Source organism: Lampetra fluviatilis, chromosome 61, assembly GCF_964198595.1.
Source record: "Lampetra fluviatilis chromosome 61, kcLamFluv1.1, whole genome shotgun sequence".
NCBI classification, from domain to species: Eukaryota; Metazoa; Chordata; class Hyperoartia; order Petromyzontiformes; family Petromyzontidae; genus Lampetra; species Lampetra fluviatilis.
In genome coordinates this window covers 6231832-6247350 of record NC_136335.1, presented here as the reverse complement: position 1 = coordinate 6247350, position 15519 = coordinate 6231832, and the positions used below count along the sequence as shown (strand labels likewise).

General features: G+C 50.8%; 1 protein-coding gene across 1 annotated transcript in view; it reads left to right on the top strand.

Annotated features, from left to right (window-relative positions):
* LOC144951292 (uncharacterized) overlaps positions 1-15519 on the top strand; it is a 273910-nt gene that overhangs the window by 130760 nt on the left and 127631 nt on the right. The window contains 8 exon segments of the mRNA XM_078881487.1: positions 704-796; positions 2126-2182; positions 8530-8583; positions 9195-9248; positions 11300-11353; positions 12226-12279; positions 12578-12631; positions 14529-14573. Coding sequence (XP_078737613.1) covers positions 704-796; positions 2126-2182; positions 8530-8583; positions 9195-9248; positions 11300-11353; positions 12226-12279; positions 12578-12631; positions 14529-14573 — 465 coding nt within the window.

The window sequence follows — 15519 nt, the reverse complement described above, 5'->3', positions numbered from 1 at the left end:
TCGGTGGACGAAACCTTCGCCGATACAGCCACCACGGCTCATGTCTAGATCGCGAACTCTCTCTCTCTCTCTGCTGAAGCCCTCTCGTCCTGGCTAGTGGGACATCGACGCCGGTATTCGGCTCCCGAGCGCCTCGCACGCTGCCGTATGCAGGATAAATAACACGATGTAACACAATTTGTGTTCCTGGGTAGTGAGTGTTATTGTGTGTTGTTGTGTGATGCTTCCACAGAGTATATTTTTCGTAAAATGCGTCTGCCGGATGCTTGCAGCATCTTGATGGCATATCAGAAAGATGCAGATATGTATCGACTGAGGCAGCTGGAATTACACTGAACTGGTCGGCTTAAGGCCCCTGTATTTATACTACCATTTATAGTACTGGAAAGTTCTAGAATGTTCTAGAAGTTACTCCAAGTTTACTCAGCACTGAATCTATCTGGAATGTTCTGGAACGTAGGTACATTTCAAAATATCAATGTCCTGGTCACAAAAGCAAAGGTTGTGGGGAATAATAGCCATTTCCTCTACTTTTGAGGCATAAGCAATTAGGAAATAACACTTACTATCCAGGAACAAACAAAAAATAAAAATTAATTGTTACACAGTGTAATTAAATATTCTTCTTCTCCGTTATTTGTTGTTGTTATGGTTGTGATCATCGTCGCCGTTGTTATCGTTGCCCCTGGCCTCCTCCTCGCAGTTCCGGTTTGGTGGCGGAGTCCAGGAAGGGCAGAAGGGACCAGGGCTCTCTGCACAGGAAGCACAGGCACAGGCCATCCTCCAGCAGGCCAGGGTGAGGCCGCCACTGTTAGGGCCACTCACCCACTCGCTCACCCACTCGCTCGCTCACTCACTCACTCAATCACCTACTCGTTCAGTCATTCACTCTCTCACTCACTCAATCATCTGCTCGCTCAGTCATTCACTCGCTCACCCACTCGCTCACCCACTCGCGCACTCACTCAATCACCTATTCACTCAGTCATTCACTCACCCACTCGCTCACCCACTCGCTCACTCACTCACTCACTCACTCACTCGCTCACTCACTCAATCACTCACTCACTCACTCACCCACTCGCTCACCCACTCGCTTGCTCACTCACTCGCTCAATCACCTACTCGCTCAGTCATTCACTCTCTCACTCACTCAATCACCTGCTCGCTCAATCATTCGCTCACTCACCCACTCGCTCACCCACTCGCTCACCCACTCGCTCACCCACTCGCTCACTCACTCACTCAATCACCTACTCGCTCAGTCATTCACTCTCTTACTCACTAAATCATCTGCTCGCTCAGTCATTCACTCGCTCACCCACTCGGTCACCCACCAGCTCACCCACTCGCTCACTCACTCACTCACTCACTCACCCACTCGCTCACTCACTCAATCACCTGCTCGCTCAATCATTCGCTCATCCACTCGCTCACCCACTTGCTCACCCACTCGCTCACTCACTCAATCACCTACTCGCTCAGTCATTCACTCTCTCACTCACTCAATCACCTGCTCGCTCAGTCATTCACTCGCTCACCCACTCGCTCACCCACCCACTCGCTCACTCACTCACCCACTCGCTCACTCACTCAATCACCTATTCACTCAGTCATTCACTCAACCACTCGCTCACCCACTCGCTCACCCACTCGCTCGCTCACTCACTCAATCACCTACTCGCTCAGTCATTCACTCACTCACCCACTCGCTCAGCCATTCGCTCACCCACCCACTCACTCACTCACTCATTCACTCACTTGCCCACTTACTCAACCACTCACTCATTTACCCACTCACTCATTCACTCACTCACTTACCCAGTTGCTCACCCATCCACCCGCTCACTTACTCACCCACCCACTCACCCACCCACCTACCCGCTCACTCACTCCGCTCGTAACATTGATGATGATGATGACGATGGCGATGTGATGAGGACAATGACAACGTTGATGATCGTGATGATGATGACGATGGTGATAACGATGGTGATGACGATGATGACGATGGTGATGATGATGATGAAGACGACGGTGATAACGATGGTGACGACGACACGTGGCCTGCGCTCGAATGCTCACCGCAGATTCTGACGCGGTTCCTCGTTTTTCGTTTCCGCAGCTCGCAATGAGGGGTCCACAAGGGCCACAAGGCTTCACCGGTCGTACAGGCCCTGTGGTAAGGCCACCGCACCCCCTCCACCCCCCTCCCTCCCCTCTATCTCTGTGCCCCCCTCTGTCATGGGTCGTTGGCTAGGCCTGCCACCTGTCCCAGTTTTCCCGGGAACGGCGTCTTGTTGAGGAGATAGCTGCTGCCCTGGGGGGGGGGAGGGGGGGAAACTAAAATCTGTCAGTCTTCCTGTGAGTGGGCGGTTGGGTGGGTGAGTGAGTGGGTGAGTGTATGCGAGGGTGAGTGAGTGGGTGAGTGAGCGAACGAACGAGTGACTTATTGAGTGGGTGGGTGAGTGGGTGATTTTTTACATGGGTGGGTGAGTGAGGGAGTGGGTGAGTGTATGCGAGGGTGAGTGAGTGGGTGAGTGAGCGAGCGAACGAGTGGCTTTTTGAGTGGGTGGGTGAGTGGGTGATTTTGGGCATGTGTGGGTGAGTGAGTGAGTTGGTAAGTGTATGAGAGGGTGAGTGAGTGGGTGAGTGAGCGAACGAGTGACTTTTTGAGTGGGTGGGTGGGTGATTTTGGGCATGGGTGGGTGAGTGAGTGAGTTGGTGAGTGTATGAGAGGGTGAGTGAGTGGGTGATTGAGCGAACGAGTGACTTATTGAGGGGGTGGGTGAGTGGGTGATTTTGGGCATAGGTGGGTGAGTGAGTGAGTTGGTGAGTGTATGAGAGGGTGAGTGAGTGGGTGAGTGAGTGAGTGAACGAGTGACTTATTGAGTGGGTGGGTGAGTGGGTGATTTTGGGCATGTGTGGGTAAGTGAGTGAGTTGGTGAGTGGGTGAGTGAGCAGATGAGTAATGGAGTAGGTGGTTGAGTGAATTAATGCGCGTGCGGTTGGGTGTGCGATTGAGCGGGCGGTCGAGTGAGCGACTGAGAGGGTGATTGGTGCGAGCGAGCGTGCGAGCGATCTAGTCGGTGAGTGGAGTGGTTTGAAGCGCGTGTGCCGGTGAGCGAGCGAACGGGTGGGCGAGCGAGCGAAGTGCGCGCGCGAGCCAACGATTGACTTGGTGAGCGAGTGACTTCAAGCGCTTGTGCAGGTGAGCGAGCGAGCGGGTGGGCGAACAAGCGAGTGAAAGCACGGGCGAGCGAGCGTGTGTCTGCGCGTGCGTCCGTACACGATACGCATGCCCCCACCCAAAACCCCACTCGGCACCGCGGCAATAATCGCTCCCCGGAATTCTTTCCCGTCTTTAGCGATGCGCCCGGCGTTAACGACGACTGCCGCCAAGGCACGCGGCCCGGGGCGGGCTCCTGGGCGGTAGTTGACTGGTGGCCTCGTCCCTTAGCCTCGGGGGGGGGGGGGGGCGGGGGGGGTACTGTTGATCCCTTCCCTGAGTCTCCACAAAACACTGGGGTCAGCCAGACAGAGCCACGTGACAGACGCGGGTCACGCAGACGGTGGGGGGGGGGGGGCGGTGGGGGGCGGCGGTGGGGGAGAGACGGTGGCGGGGAGGCGGTTGGGTGGGAGGCGGGGGGGGGGAATGGCTGGGGGGGATGCGGTGGGGGGAGACGGTGGAGGGAGGAGACCGTGGGGATGAGACGATAGGGGGAGACGGTGGGGGGGGGGGTGGAGACGGTGGTTGGGGGGAGACGGTGGGGGGAGACGGTGGGGGGGGAGACAGTTTTAGTTTAATGTGAAGTCCCCTCTGAGCTAAGCCTCTCTTGAGTCAGGTTTCATCAATAAAACGCGCGCACCGTTTACGTGACAGACGTAACAGAGAAAAAATAATAATTAAACGAGAGAATGAATAAGTAAAAAAAGTTAAGGTAAGAAATTATATAATTTGAAATGTAAGATGTTTCTTTTAAAAGTTTTTTAGCTAAGTAAGGAATAAAAAAAGTGCAAGATTAGTCACACAAAGTGCCTGTAGTAAAACACACCGTTTAAATCATGGAATCTCCTTTGCCAGTACCAATCTATTGGCAGAAAAAAAGTGGAAAAACCTATTATTGCACCGTTTAAATATGTAATAAAAAAACAACATCCAAATATGATTGCCCCATCAATCAACAACGATACTTCACCGAGCAAAGCACAGCATCGGTTAAAATCTCAATAAAACTGAGCGGTGCACACAAAGGCGCAAGTCAAAAGACGTCGCTCGCGGGCATGCGATGTCCCCGTAACAAGCGTGGGGTCACGGAGGGGGAGTCCAGGGGGGGGGGGGGGCGGAGTTCCCTCGGCGATGCACCGCCCCCGCTTCTTCTCTCTTCTAAAAGCTGCGGTGTTAACCTTTGACCTGCGGGGCCCGTTGTTGTTGCGTGTCTTGACACTTTCTCACCGAGCTCGAAAGTGTTGGTGCCTGCCTCGGTGTTCTTGTGCCCTCTTCCGTCCGTCCCTCCGTCCGTCCGGGGTGACGGTTCTACACGAACGCAATTTGCGTCGTGACGAAATGGGGGGGGGGGGGGGGCGGGGAGGGACGGAATTACTTTGACGTCAAACCGGGGCCGGTTGATGGAAGCTCCGGCCCTCCAGGGGTCTCGGCGTCTCTCGTGTGGGGGGCCCAGGGAGACGCTCCGGCGAGTGGTCGATGGGTGTGTCGATCGAAGCTTCGAAGGCGCACGAATCGAATGTAAAGGAAAAAACAGCGGGCGATACCGATGTTGAAGATGAGGCTAATGGTAGCGACAATGTGTATGATCGTGACACTGATGATGATGATGACGTCGATGGCACTAATGAGGCCAATGACGACGATGGCGATGATGGAGATGCAAGTTGAATCTGCCGAAACGTTGTACAGAGGGACGCAATGTCTAACCCATTCCACTGGGTGGCAGCGTCATCATTTTAAATCGGCCGCTAAATCCATAACCTCCCCTACCCACCCCCCTCCGCACATTCCCCGCGACTCTTAACTTGGAATGGATTTTTGCCGGGTGTCCTCCACCCCTGCACTGCACTGCTGCCCTCTGCTGGGACAGCTTTGAATCACGATTCTCCATTGCGACGATGCGGGCATTATATACAAATATCAGCGTTGGGTTCGTTTATTTATTCGCCGATGATGATTATTATGAGTGTGTGTGTGCTGTGTGTGTGTGTTGCATGCACTCGTGGAGACCCTGGGTTCGAATCGGATGTTCAGCCAGACGGCCACTTGCTGTGTGCCGCGCCACGGTTGTGGAATTTCCCCACCGTTGGAAATTCATTCATCCGAGAATGCGGACACGTTTTAAAGTCTCAGTTTTTCAAACCACATCTCCTTAAGTCAGTTGAATCTATTCTTGGTTCTTTCGGTAAAGTCACGTAGAAGGGAAATAATAAAATAATCTATATATAAAATTCAATAAAATTCTCACGACGTTTCGACTGCAACACAAACAATCATCGTCAGGTGTGAAATCCACAGCAAGAAAATTTTCGACGTTTCGACTGCAACACAAGCAATCACACGGAAAATGTTCTTGCTGTGGATTTCACACCTCGTGATGATTGCTTGTGTTGCAGTCGAAACGTCGTGATAATTTTATTGAATTTTATAATTTATATATATTTATTTATTTCCCTTCTACGTGACTTTACCGAAAGAACCAATAATATGAATCCCTGCAGTCGCGAAAGCTTTAAATCGAAATTTCAGTTGATTCTATTTAAGCTTCTACGTCTCTCTCTCTCTCTCTCGGCCCTTTCCTTTATCCTTATTCTTGCAAGGCGCCTTGAGACATTCGTGAAAAGCGCCTTACAAATAAATGCAAATGATTATTCAACCCTCCTTGGCCTCTCGCAGGTGTAGAGAATTGGATGGCCTCAGCCCGCCGGGGTCACTGATGCATGACCCGCATCATCGTTCGAATTCAGTTTGCCGCTCCATTCAACTTATTCCGGCTCCCCAAGAATTTCAATTCGAGGTTCGATTTCATTCGAGGTGCGACGGGCACCCCCCTGAGCCCAGGCCGTATGCCAAGTGGGTGCTCCCTGGGGTGACTTTAAAGAGGGTTTTTTTTTTTCCTTTTAACTGGGGCCTGGTGTGCGAGCGAATCATCGCAAAGGCACCATTTGGCAAAATCACGAACAATTACACCGCACTCTTTGGTTCTTTCGGTAAAGTGACGTATAAAGAGAAAATAATAAATTAAATACTAGCATACGACGTTTCGATTGCAACACAAGCAATCACCATCAGGTATAAATGAAATAGAAACACACATCTAGTATACTTAGAAATGTAATGTAATACAACAGAGAGTCGGATAACATAACAGTCAACACCCTACCTGGTTGATTACGTTCTTCCTGAGAATGCTAAATTTGAGAGAGAGATCAAACACAGAACCAGAGACATATAGACAGACATATAAGTATAGACAGATATCACAGAGATACATAGAGAGAGAGACGCACATCGGCACACAGAGAAACCACGCCTCTGTGTCGAGGCCTTAAATAGAGAGAGGGGGTGGGGGCGGAGAGAGAGGGAGGGGTTAGAGAAATTAGCATGTCAATGAGTGGCACGCAGCAGAATCTTGGAAAAATTAGGAGACAGGGAGAGAGACACACTGAATTAAATAACCTAGCAAAATTTCGAAATGTAATGTAATGCAACACAGAGAGTCGGTCGACACACAATTAACGCGTAGAACAAATTAAGTATAATTACACCGCAGACTACTCAAATTGCTATCCACGCACAGCAGCGATCATCGGCCGACCCCCCCCCCCCCCCCCCGCTACTGAGCAGCAGACTCATGGCCGGCTCGCAGGCCGGGTGGTCAGTCACGATGTGCCGCACAGGGACAGCTGCCAATGGGGGGGGGGGGCCCTGTCGGGTGCGTCGAGATGGTGAGATGCGAGATTGTTGAATCGCAGTTCCTATGATCACTGTTACGTTGTTTTCGTAGCTTTATTTTGGTTGATTTTGAAAACGTTTTGGATTAGCCATATTTGTTTGTTGTTGTACAGAGTTAGACTGATAGCTTGAATCTAAGTTGTCTTGTGGTTGTTATTGTTTGACTTGCATCCCACTGGGATTTTTGCACACAGCGTTGAAATGTGGTGCTTTTTCCTGGAAGACTTTGCTGTTTTTTCCTGGATTTTTCTGTTTGCGTGTAGTCACTTTAAGATGTTTCTTGTTAGTGTTTTTGTTTGTTGCGGTTGCACCCGAGTCAAGAGCCGAATGGCTCACAGGGCAACACCAATTAATGAACTGAACTGAATTGAACCGAGACTCCTCCCGGCGTTCTGCGAGGGCAGCCTCCATCGATGGCGAAATCACTCTCATCCACACGCAGTTTGGCTCTGTATTATATTCAAGATGCTGCACAGAAATCGGGGGCCATATATAATGTACAGAGAGAGAGAGAGCGATGTAAAGGAAAGGAGCTCGGGCCTGGTTCTGAACAGGGCCAGGGACTCAATAGCACGGGACGCTGGGAGAAGGGAGTTGAAGTATAATAATAATAATACTATAATAAACTTGATTTGAAGCTTTCGTGACTGCAGGAATTACTCTTTGGTTCTTTCGGTAAAGTCACGTAGAAAGAAAACAAATGTAATAATAGAGTCCGACGTTTCGATTGCAACACAAGCAACCGTCATCAGGTAGAACTCAATTTGAGAGAGAGACAAAACACAGACACGGAGACACACAGACAGACACACAAGCAGAGAGAGACAACACAGAGACACACAGAGAGACACACACAGAGACACACAGAGAGAGATACACAACATAGACACACAGTGAAACACACACAGATACGGAGACACACAGACAGACACACAAGCAGAGAGAGACAACACAGAGACACACACACAGAGACACACAGAGAGAGACACACACACAGACACACACAGAGACACACAGAGAAAGAGACACACAACATAGACACAGACAGACACACAAGCAGAGAGAGACACACACCATAGACACACAGAGACCCAATGCCTCTGTGTCGAGACCTTAAATAGAGGGGGGGGCAGAGAGAGAGAGAGGTGGGTCTGCTGGTGGCTGCTGCTGGGAATTGACATGTCAATGAATCCATCCAGAAGCTACCCAGGGAAAGAAGATCGAATGGCCCTATGATAGCCTGACTTTACCGAAAGAACCAAAGAGTAATACTATCATAATTACAACGACACGTTAATAGAAAACGGGATCAACGTTCTTAGACACAGCAACGACACCTGCTGGCACACTCTTTCCTGCTGCAGAACTATGACTGGACATCTGTGACTAAGAGCTTCATAGCTCATCGGATTCCTCCTCCAGTAAAAGTGAATAAGTTGATTCTGATTCTGAAATTCCAGAGCGTTATTTCCACTGAAATAACTGAGCGGATTTTTGAAAAAGTACATGTGTATATCGGCACAGATTGAGATTTGTTTTGATGTTTTGCATTTTCTTCGTCACAGGGACCTCCAGGAATACCGGGCATCAAGGGGGAATCCGGGGACTTGGGCCCACAGGTAACGTCACCCCACGTCCCCCACGTCCCCCACGTCTGTGTGTCTGTGTGTGTGTGTCTGTGTGTGTCTGTGTCAGTGTCTGTGTGTGTCAGTGTCTGTGTGTGTCTGTGTCAGTGTCTGTGTGTGTCAGTGTCTGTGTGTGTCTGTGTCAGTGTCTGTGTGTGTCTGTGTGTGTGTGTCTGTGTGTGTCTGTGTGTGTGTGTCTGTGTGTGTGTGTCTGTGTGTGTCTCTGTGTGTGTATGTCTGTGTGTGTGTGTCTGTGTGTGTGTCTCTGTGTGTGTATGTCTGTGTGTGTGTGTCTGTGTGTGTGTATCTGTGTGTATCTGTGTGTGTCTGTGTGTGTGTCTGTGTGTGTGTCTGTGTGTGTCTGTGTGTGTGTCTGTGTGTGTATGTTGGTGTGTGTCTGTGTGTGTGTGTCTGTGTGTGTCTGTGTGTGTCTGCGTGTGTGTGTGTGTCTGTGTGTGTCTGTGTGTGTGTCTGTGTGTGTCTGTGTGTGTGTCTGTGTGTGTCTGTGTGTGTGTCTTTGTGTGTGTCTGTGTGTGTGTGTCTGTGTGTGTGGGTGTGTCTGTGTGTGTGTGTCGTTAATGCTTAATTCCTTTGTTTTTGGTCAGGGACCCAGAGGAATGCAAGGGGTGCAGGGGCAGCAGGGCAAGCTGGGCCGACGGGTAAGTGAGTGAGTGGGTGAGTGAGTGGGTGAGAGAGTGGCCAGGTGATTAAGTGAGTGGCTGGGTGAGTGAGTGGCTGGGTGAGTGAGTGAGTTGGTGAGTGGCTGGGTGAGTGAGTGAGTGACCTTCTGGCTGTGACCTCGTGCACTCCCAGCAGTGGCGGTTGCCAGCAATCTGAGAACCGTCCTCCCGGCCTCGGGAATTGAATAGGCGTTGCGATGTCATCGATGAGCCTCCGCGAGAGGCCTGGAAGTGGCAGGAAGTGGTCCGTAGAGGTCTTCTTCCCCTCTGACATCTCCTTCTTGAAGTGACCCTCTGGTACACACAGAGACGAGCACGAGGAAGCAGATATCACGGAGCTACCTCTGAGATTTCTTCTTTTTCTTCTTCTTCTTCCGTGGGGAATATTGGCGGAGGGTGATCCGGGCCGTGGCTCCAGCCAGCCAGCGCCGACAAGCGCCATGGGTCATCGAGAGCAGCAGCGGCCCGGCCTCCTCCACCGCCACCGTGAACCCTGCTTGTGCCACCAGGGTCGGCGAGTGGTGGTGGGGGGGACTAGGGGGCTGGGGGCGGGTGGAGGGGGGGTGGCTGGGGGGAGTCTGCCATTGGGGGGGGGGGGGGGCGATAATTCGGCCGCAGTGTCTGCAGCTCTGGCAACTATCGATTCGCAGAATCTCGGGATTTAGCGAGTCCGGCGTGACCTCGCGTTTCGGCTCGGTGCGGGGGGGAGGTGGGGGGTGGGTGGGGCGTCGTTCCCCCCGGCGAGAGAGAGGACGTGATCCGCGTTAGTTGGCACGACGCGCCGTTCTGGATGTGGGTGCCGTTGTTCCGAGAGAGGTTTTGTGGGTTGGCGGCCTGTGGACTGTTCCGGTGTCCCGTGGGGTCTGTGATGACGGTGATGATGAATGTGGCGATGATGATGACGATGCTGCTGCTGAATGCTGCTGCTGAATGATGGTGAAATTAATGTTTCTCCTGCTGCTGCTGCTGCTAATGATGATGATGTTATAATGGCTACTGTTGTGTGATTCCATTGAGTACTTTGCCAGTCATTTTTCTACACTGATATGTTTTGGGTCAATGCCCCGCATCCGCAGTATTTTTTTTTGTTACCCCGAGCTAAGGGAGGAATTCGAAGGGAACCCATACGGAACAGGGGGAGGACATACGAACTGCACATTCACTCACACCCACCCGCTCACCCACCCACCAACACACTCACAACACTGCAGCTCACCTCGCATATCATTCTGCTACTTGCCTCACCACTGCTCCACTTTGTAATTGTCTCCTCCCATCATCACCACAACCGCCGTCGTCGTCGTCATTTCGAATCACCAAGCGCTGACAATAAGTAACCTCGTTCAATTTAAGAAACACCGTTGCACCCACATCTGTCGTGCTGTGCTCTTTCCGGCCACTAGGATTTTTGTTTGCCACTTGAGGTCTGCGCCCAGCAAAAGCCTGCCAAAGCAACAATGACGAAGAACGAAATATGACCCCCGTGTCGTTGATTGCCTGACGGCACGCGCGATGGACGGCGTCGTAGTGACGCTGACGTCAGTGATGACGACCGTGGCACGTGCGCTTCACTGAATTTGTTTTGATAATTGTTTTTTTACCCTTCTATCTGGCAAGAAAACTGACATCTTTTTGTTTTTTTTACAAGGAGTCATGTTTGCATAGACCACAATACCTGCAGCCATAATGCAAACAAAAAACATAACTTTGATAATATATGCACTGTCCTTGAAGTTGATTGGTCCACACCCGAGACAGCTTTCCTTAGAGCCTAGTCTCACATGGGTTGGACCAGATGACGCCAAAAGGCGTCATCTGGTCCAACCCATGTGAGACCCAGACTAGACTTATCAGAGTTATGTTTTTTGTTTGCATTATGGCTGCAGGTATTGTGGTCTATGCAAACATGACTCCTTGTAAAAAAAGGTGTCAGTTTTGTTGCCAGATAGAAGGGTAAAAAAACTATTATCATATTTTTTACTGGCAAATGAGGTTCCAATGGTGAATTTGTTTTATTTTGCTTTTTTCAGGGTCGCTCCGGGGCCGACGGAGCGAGAGGGATGCCGGGCAACGAAGGCAGCAAGGCAAGGCTTCCTCGACTCCCCAGAACGCCAGGGGCCTTTTCACATCTGTGGTGGCTAGGAGATGTTAACTACCTCGCCTGGTACACAGGAGGTCCTGGGTTTAATACCGGCGCTCACGCCTGCTGTATATTTGGAGTTTGCGTGTCTCTCTCCCCGTGGTAGTGTGGATTTTTCTCCGGCTCCTTCGGTTTTTCCCTCCGCAGTTAGAGTCGACGTCACTCGCTAAGAGCATTTGGCTGCTGTAAATTTCCACGTGATGGTGATAAGCCACTTCGTTGAGCTATCATTCGTCGTTGCCAGGATGCTCATGAAGAAGAGCTGCATAGCTCAGTGGGCCTTACACCTGGGACAATAAAAAAAAAGTTTAACTTAAAGCTTTCGTGACTGCAGGAATTCATATTCTTTGGGTTAATTTCAAAGAAAATAACAAAAAGCTACGACGTTTCGATCGCAACACAAGCGGTCGATCGAAAACATCGTAGTTTGTTATTCTCTTTGAGCCTATTTACGTGACTTCACCGAAAGACCCAAAGAATATAAAAAAAAGTTTTGTTACATAGTTTTAGTGTGCACCCAGGCCCGCGATCGTCTCACTGTCCATCGTACAACGTCGTCACCCTCCCTCTCTCATGATCATCATCCTCATAATTATCATCATCATCATCATCATCCTCCTCCTCCTCCTCCTCCTCATCATCATCATCATCCTCATCATCATCCTCATCATCGTCATCCTCATTATCATCATCATTCTCATCATCATACTCATCATCATTCTCATAGTCATCATCATCCTCATCATCATTATCATCCTCATCATCATCCTCCTCCTCCTCGTGATCCTCTCCACTGTCTCTCCGCTTGATTTGCAGGGCGATCGGGGATTCGATGGCTTACCGGGTCTGCCGGGCGAGAAGGGCAGCCGGGTGAGTGTGTGTGCTTCCCCGCCACGATTTAAAGCTTACGCCGTAAATTGAGATTACTTCCCCCCCCCCCTGCTGTGAGACTCCTGTGGACTTAGGAATTAATTCAATGCTATTTTTGGTTAAAGAATTTACTTCTGATGCACACTCTCTGATTGTTTAACCCGCTTCACTGCGCGTGCCTGTGTTTCATTTCATACTTCTGTTTGAGTTTTATTTGTATAATTTCGATTTTTATTTTTTGTGTGTGTGTTCAGACTGCTGTGTTGTTGTTATTATTTTTTTGGTACCATCCCCCTAGGGTGACCTTGGCCCAGCAGGACCACAGGGGCCGACAGGGGACGACGGGCCCAGGGTGAGTGGCCATTACGCCATTTAGTTATACAAATTAGGATGCCATTTTGTTATGCAAATGAGGGTGCCATTTTGTTATGCTAATGAGGACACCATATTTATTAGGGGGTGGGGGCTGCCTACCACGACGGTTTAACTGTCAGAGGTCGTGGGATTTGCCACGACAGAGGTCGCTAGTTCGATTCCAAACCCTCAGCACGACGGCAGTTGAAACGGCGGGTGGTTCGGGATTCTTAAATCACCTCCATCGCATCTGAATACGCAGGACGTAGCAATCGGCAGGCCGCGTGTCGTTGGGCGCAGCACGGCTGCTCTCAACGCTTCTAAGACGTCACTGTGCCTTGGAGATTTTAACTCCTTCGCCTGGTATGCAGGACGTTCGTGGGTTAAATCCTGACCTGCTATATTCAGAGTTTGCGGTGTTTCTCTCTCTCCCCTTTGGTCACGTGGATTTCTCTCCGGGTCCTCCGGTTTTTCCCTTCACACTGAGAATCAACGTCATGCGTTTAGAGTATTTGACTACTGATGGAAATTTGCACATGATACGTTGAGCGATAATTTTTGATGGCTAGGTCACTTCACAAAGAGTTATATAGAGCAGCGGGCCATACCTGGTAAAATTTTTTATAATAATCAGACGCCTGTGGAAGAGTAGACCAAACACACCCTCGAGTGAGCTCTCCAGAAGCCTCCCTGTTGCGTCCCTCATCAGGACCGATGAATCGCAATGGTGATGAGCCGGCGATTGCACAACGATATTACAGCCACACAATCAACTCGATTGTGTGGCTGTAATGAGCTAGCAGCGGTCGAGACAAGGCCGAGAGCTTTGTGCTTGCAACACCGTGTTTACGACGGCACGCACGCGTGAGCAGCAGCGTCCCGCCGCTCATTCAAAATTCTAAAGCGCATTGTTTTTCATGCCCACGGGACCGTAATAGCGCCTGAGCCGGGTGCTTTTGCCGAAGCTCGAGGATGCAATGGGGATAACCATTGGAAAGGTTGGGGGGGGGGAGGCCGGCTGGGGGCTCCTCAAGACAATTGGCAAGAGAACAATAATTTAAACAAGTGAAACGTCCGCTTCGTCGCACCTGCCGTACGTGCCTCCACTCCCCTCACAGGGCGCCCCACCGGCCGCGGCTGCGCACAGAGGCGGCACAGCATGCCAGCGTGCCGTGCCACGAACCCGGCGATCCCAGTTCGATTCCCGCTCGCGGCCGATAACAGTGGGATTCGTAGGAACAGGTTATGGGCCTCTCCCGTAGGTTGACTGGGACTCAAAAGAGTAGCTGGTACGATGTGTAAACATCACTTCAGAGACAAAGGCGGTCGGGCGTGGTGCTGTGTTGTGTTTGGCCTTCATAGGTGCTGCTCGCTAACAGCACTTGCCCCAACAGTCTAGAAAGGTGATCTTTCCTTTTTTCTTTCACTTCCACCTCTGCCTGCAGTAGACTTCCTCTCAATGCAACGATCCCTCATTTGGCTGCAACTCTTTCATCAGTCTCTACCGCCGGCCATCGTTGTCCCTTCGAGCCACGGCATCTCCTGACCCAGGCCCTCCACTTTGGGTCATAGTTGATGTCACGAACTTCGAATCACACCAGCGCGCGCGCGTGCGTGCATTCACCAATCTCGCAGTATTCATCCCCCTGTCTCCTGGTGTGATGCCAAAAATGCGAGGACTTCTCCACGCTTTGTTGCACCCTCTTTAGCTCTGTGTTCCCCTGATGTCATTCGGATGAATGAGCCGCGATAAGCCCTATGCGATGGGAGGTGTAGCGCTCTTAAGTCCGTGGTTAACTCCCCGAAAGCCAGGCTGTGTTCAAACGGCTCAACGTTGTTGTTGTTGCGAGAGATTGTTTTCTAAAATGTATTTTCTGTGTTTATTCTCTCCCCAGGGAGACACGGGGGCGATCGGAGCCAGGGGCTTGCCAGGAGAGTCTGTAAGTGAGCGAGCGCGTGAGCGATCGAGCGAGAGAGAAACTTCGATTCGAACGCCGCGTGCCCATGTTCCGGCTGGCGTGGAACGTGCAAGCCTTTGCGATGCTGCCGCCCCTTCTAAAGTGACTGGAATTTGGCAAAGGGGATGTCTGCTGTTCCGTTGCTCGTTGAGGGATTTGGTAACAAATGTAACCTCACCATCTGCTGTTCCCAGGCTGTGTCGTGCCACTCGTTTTTAAAAAGGTTTTTATCCCATTTTGTTAAATTTGTGTCGCGTGGTTGCCCGTAATATCGGTGACACCTCTCAAAGAGAATATTGAGATTTGGAACAGCCCACGGAAGTGGATATCACAGAGCTACATCTGAGATCCCATCAAATGACCTCTGGTCCGCATGGAACAGCCCACACAAGTGGATATCACAGAGCTAAATCTGAGATCCCATCGAATGACCTTTGGTCCGCATGGAACAGCCCACGGAAGTGGATATCACAGAGCTACATATGAGAGCCCATCGAATGACCTTTGGTCCGCATGGAACAGCCCACACAAGTGGATATCACAGAGCTACATCTGAGATCCCATCAAATGACCTCTGGTCCGCATGGAACAGCCCACAGAAGCAGATATCACAGAGCTACTTTTTAAATCCTTGATTCACATGACCTCTGATCCACACGCAGTTGGAGGGGCAGCACTTTCCGCCTGCTCTGCCGCGTGGAAGTAACGTTCATCACATGACAGTCAAACCAATATTTTTAATTCTCAGAGCTGTAATTTAGCCAAAGGCAGCCACCATCGTCATCAGTCACGTTCAATCGACTGCTGGATCACGGCCTCCTGAAGCTGTCAAATTAAGTGCAGAACTCGATTTTGCTACGACCTCGGCAGCCCGAGTTCCATTCCCGCTCACGGCCAATAGCAGTGACGGTTATCTGAACCGGTCCTG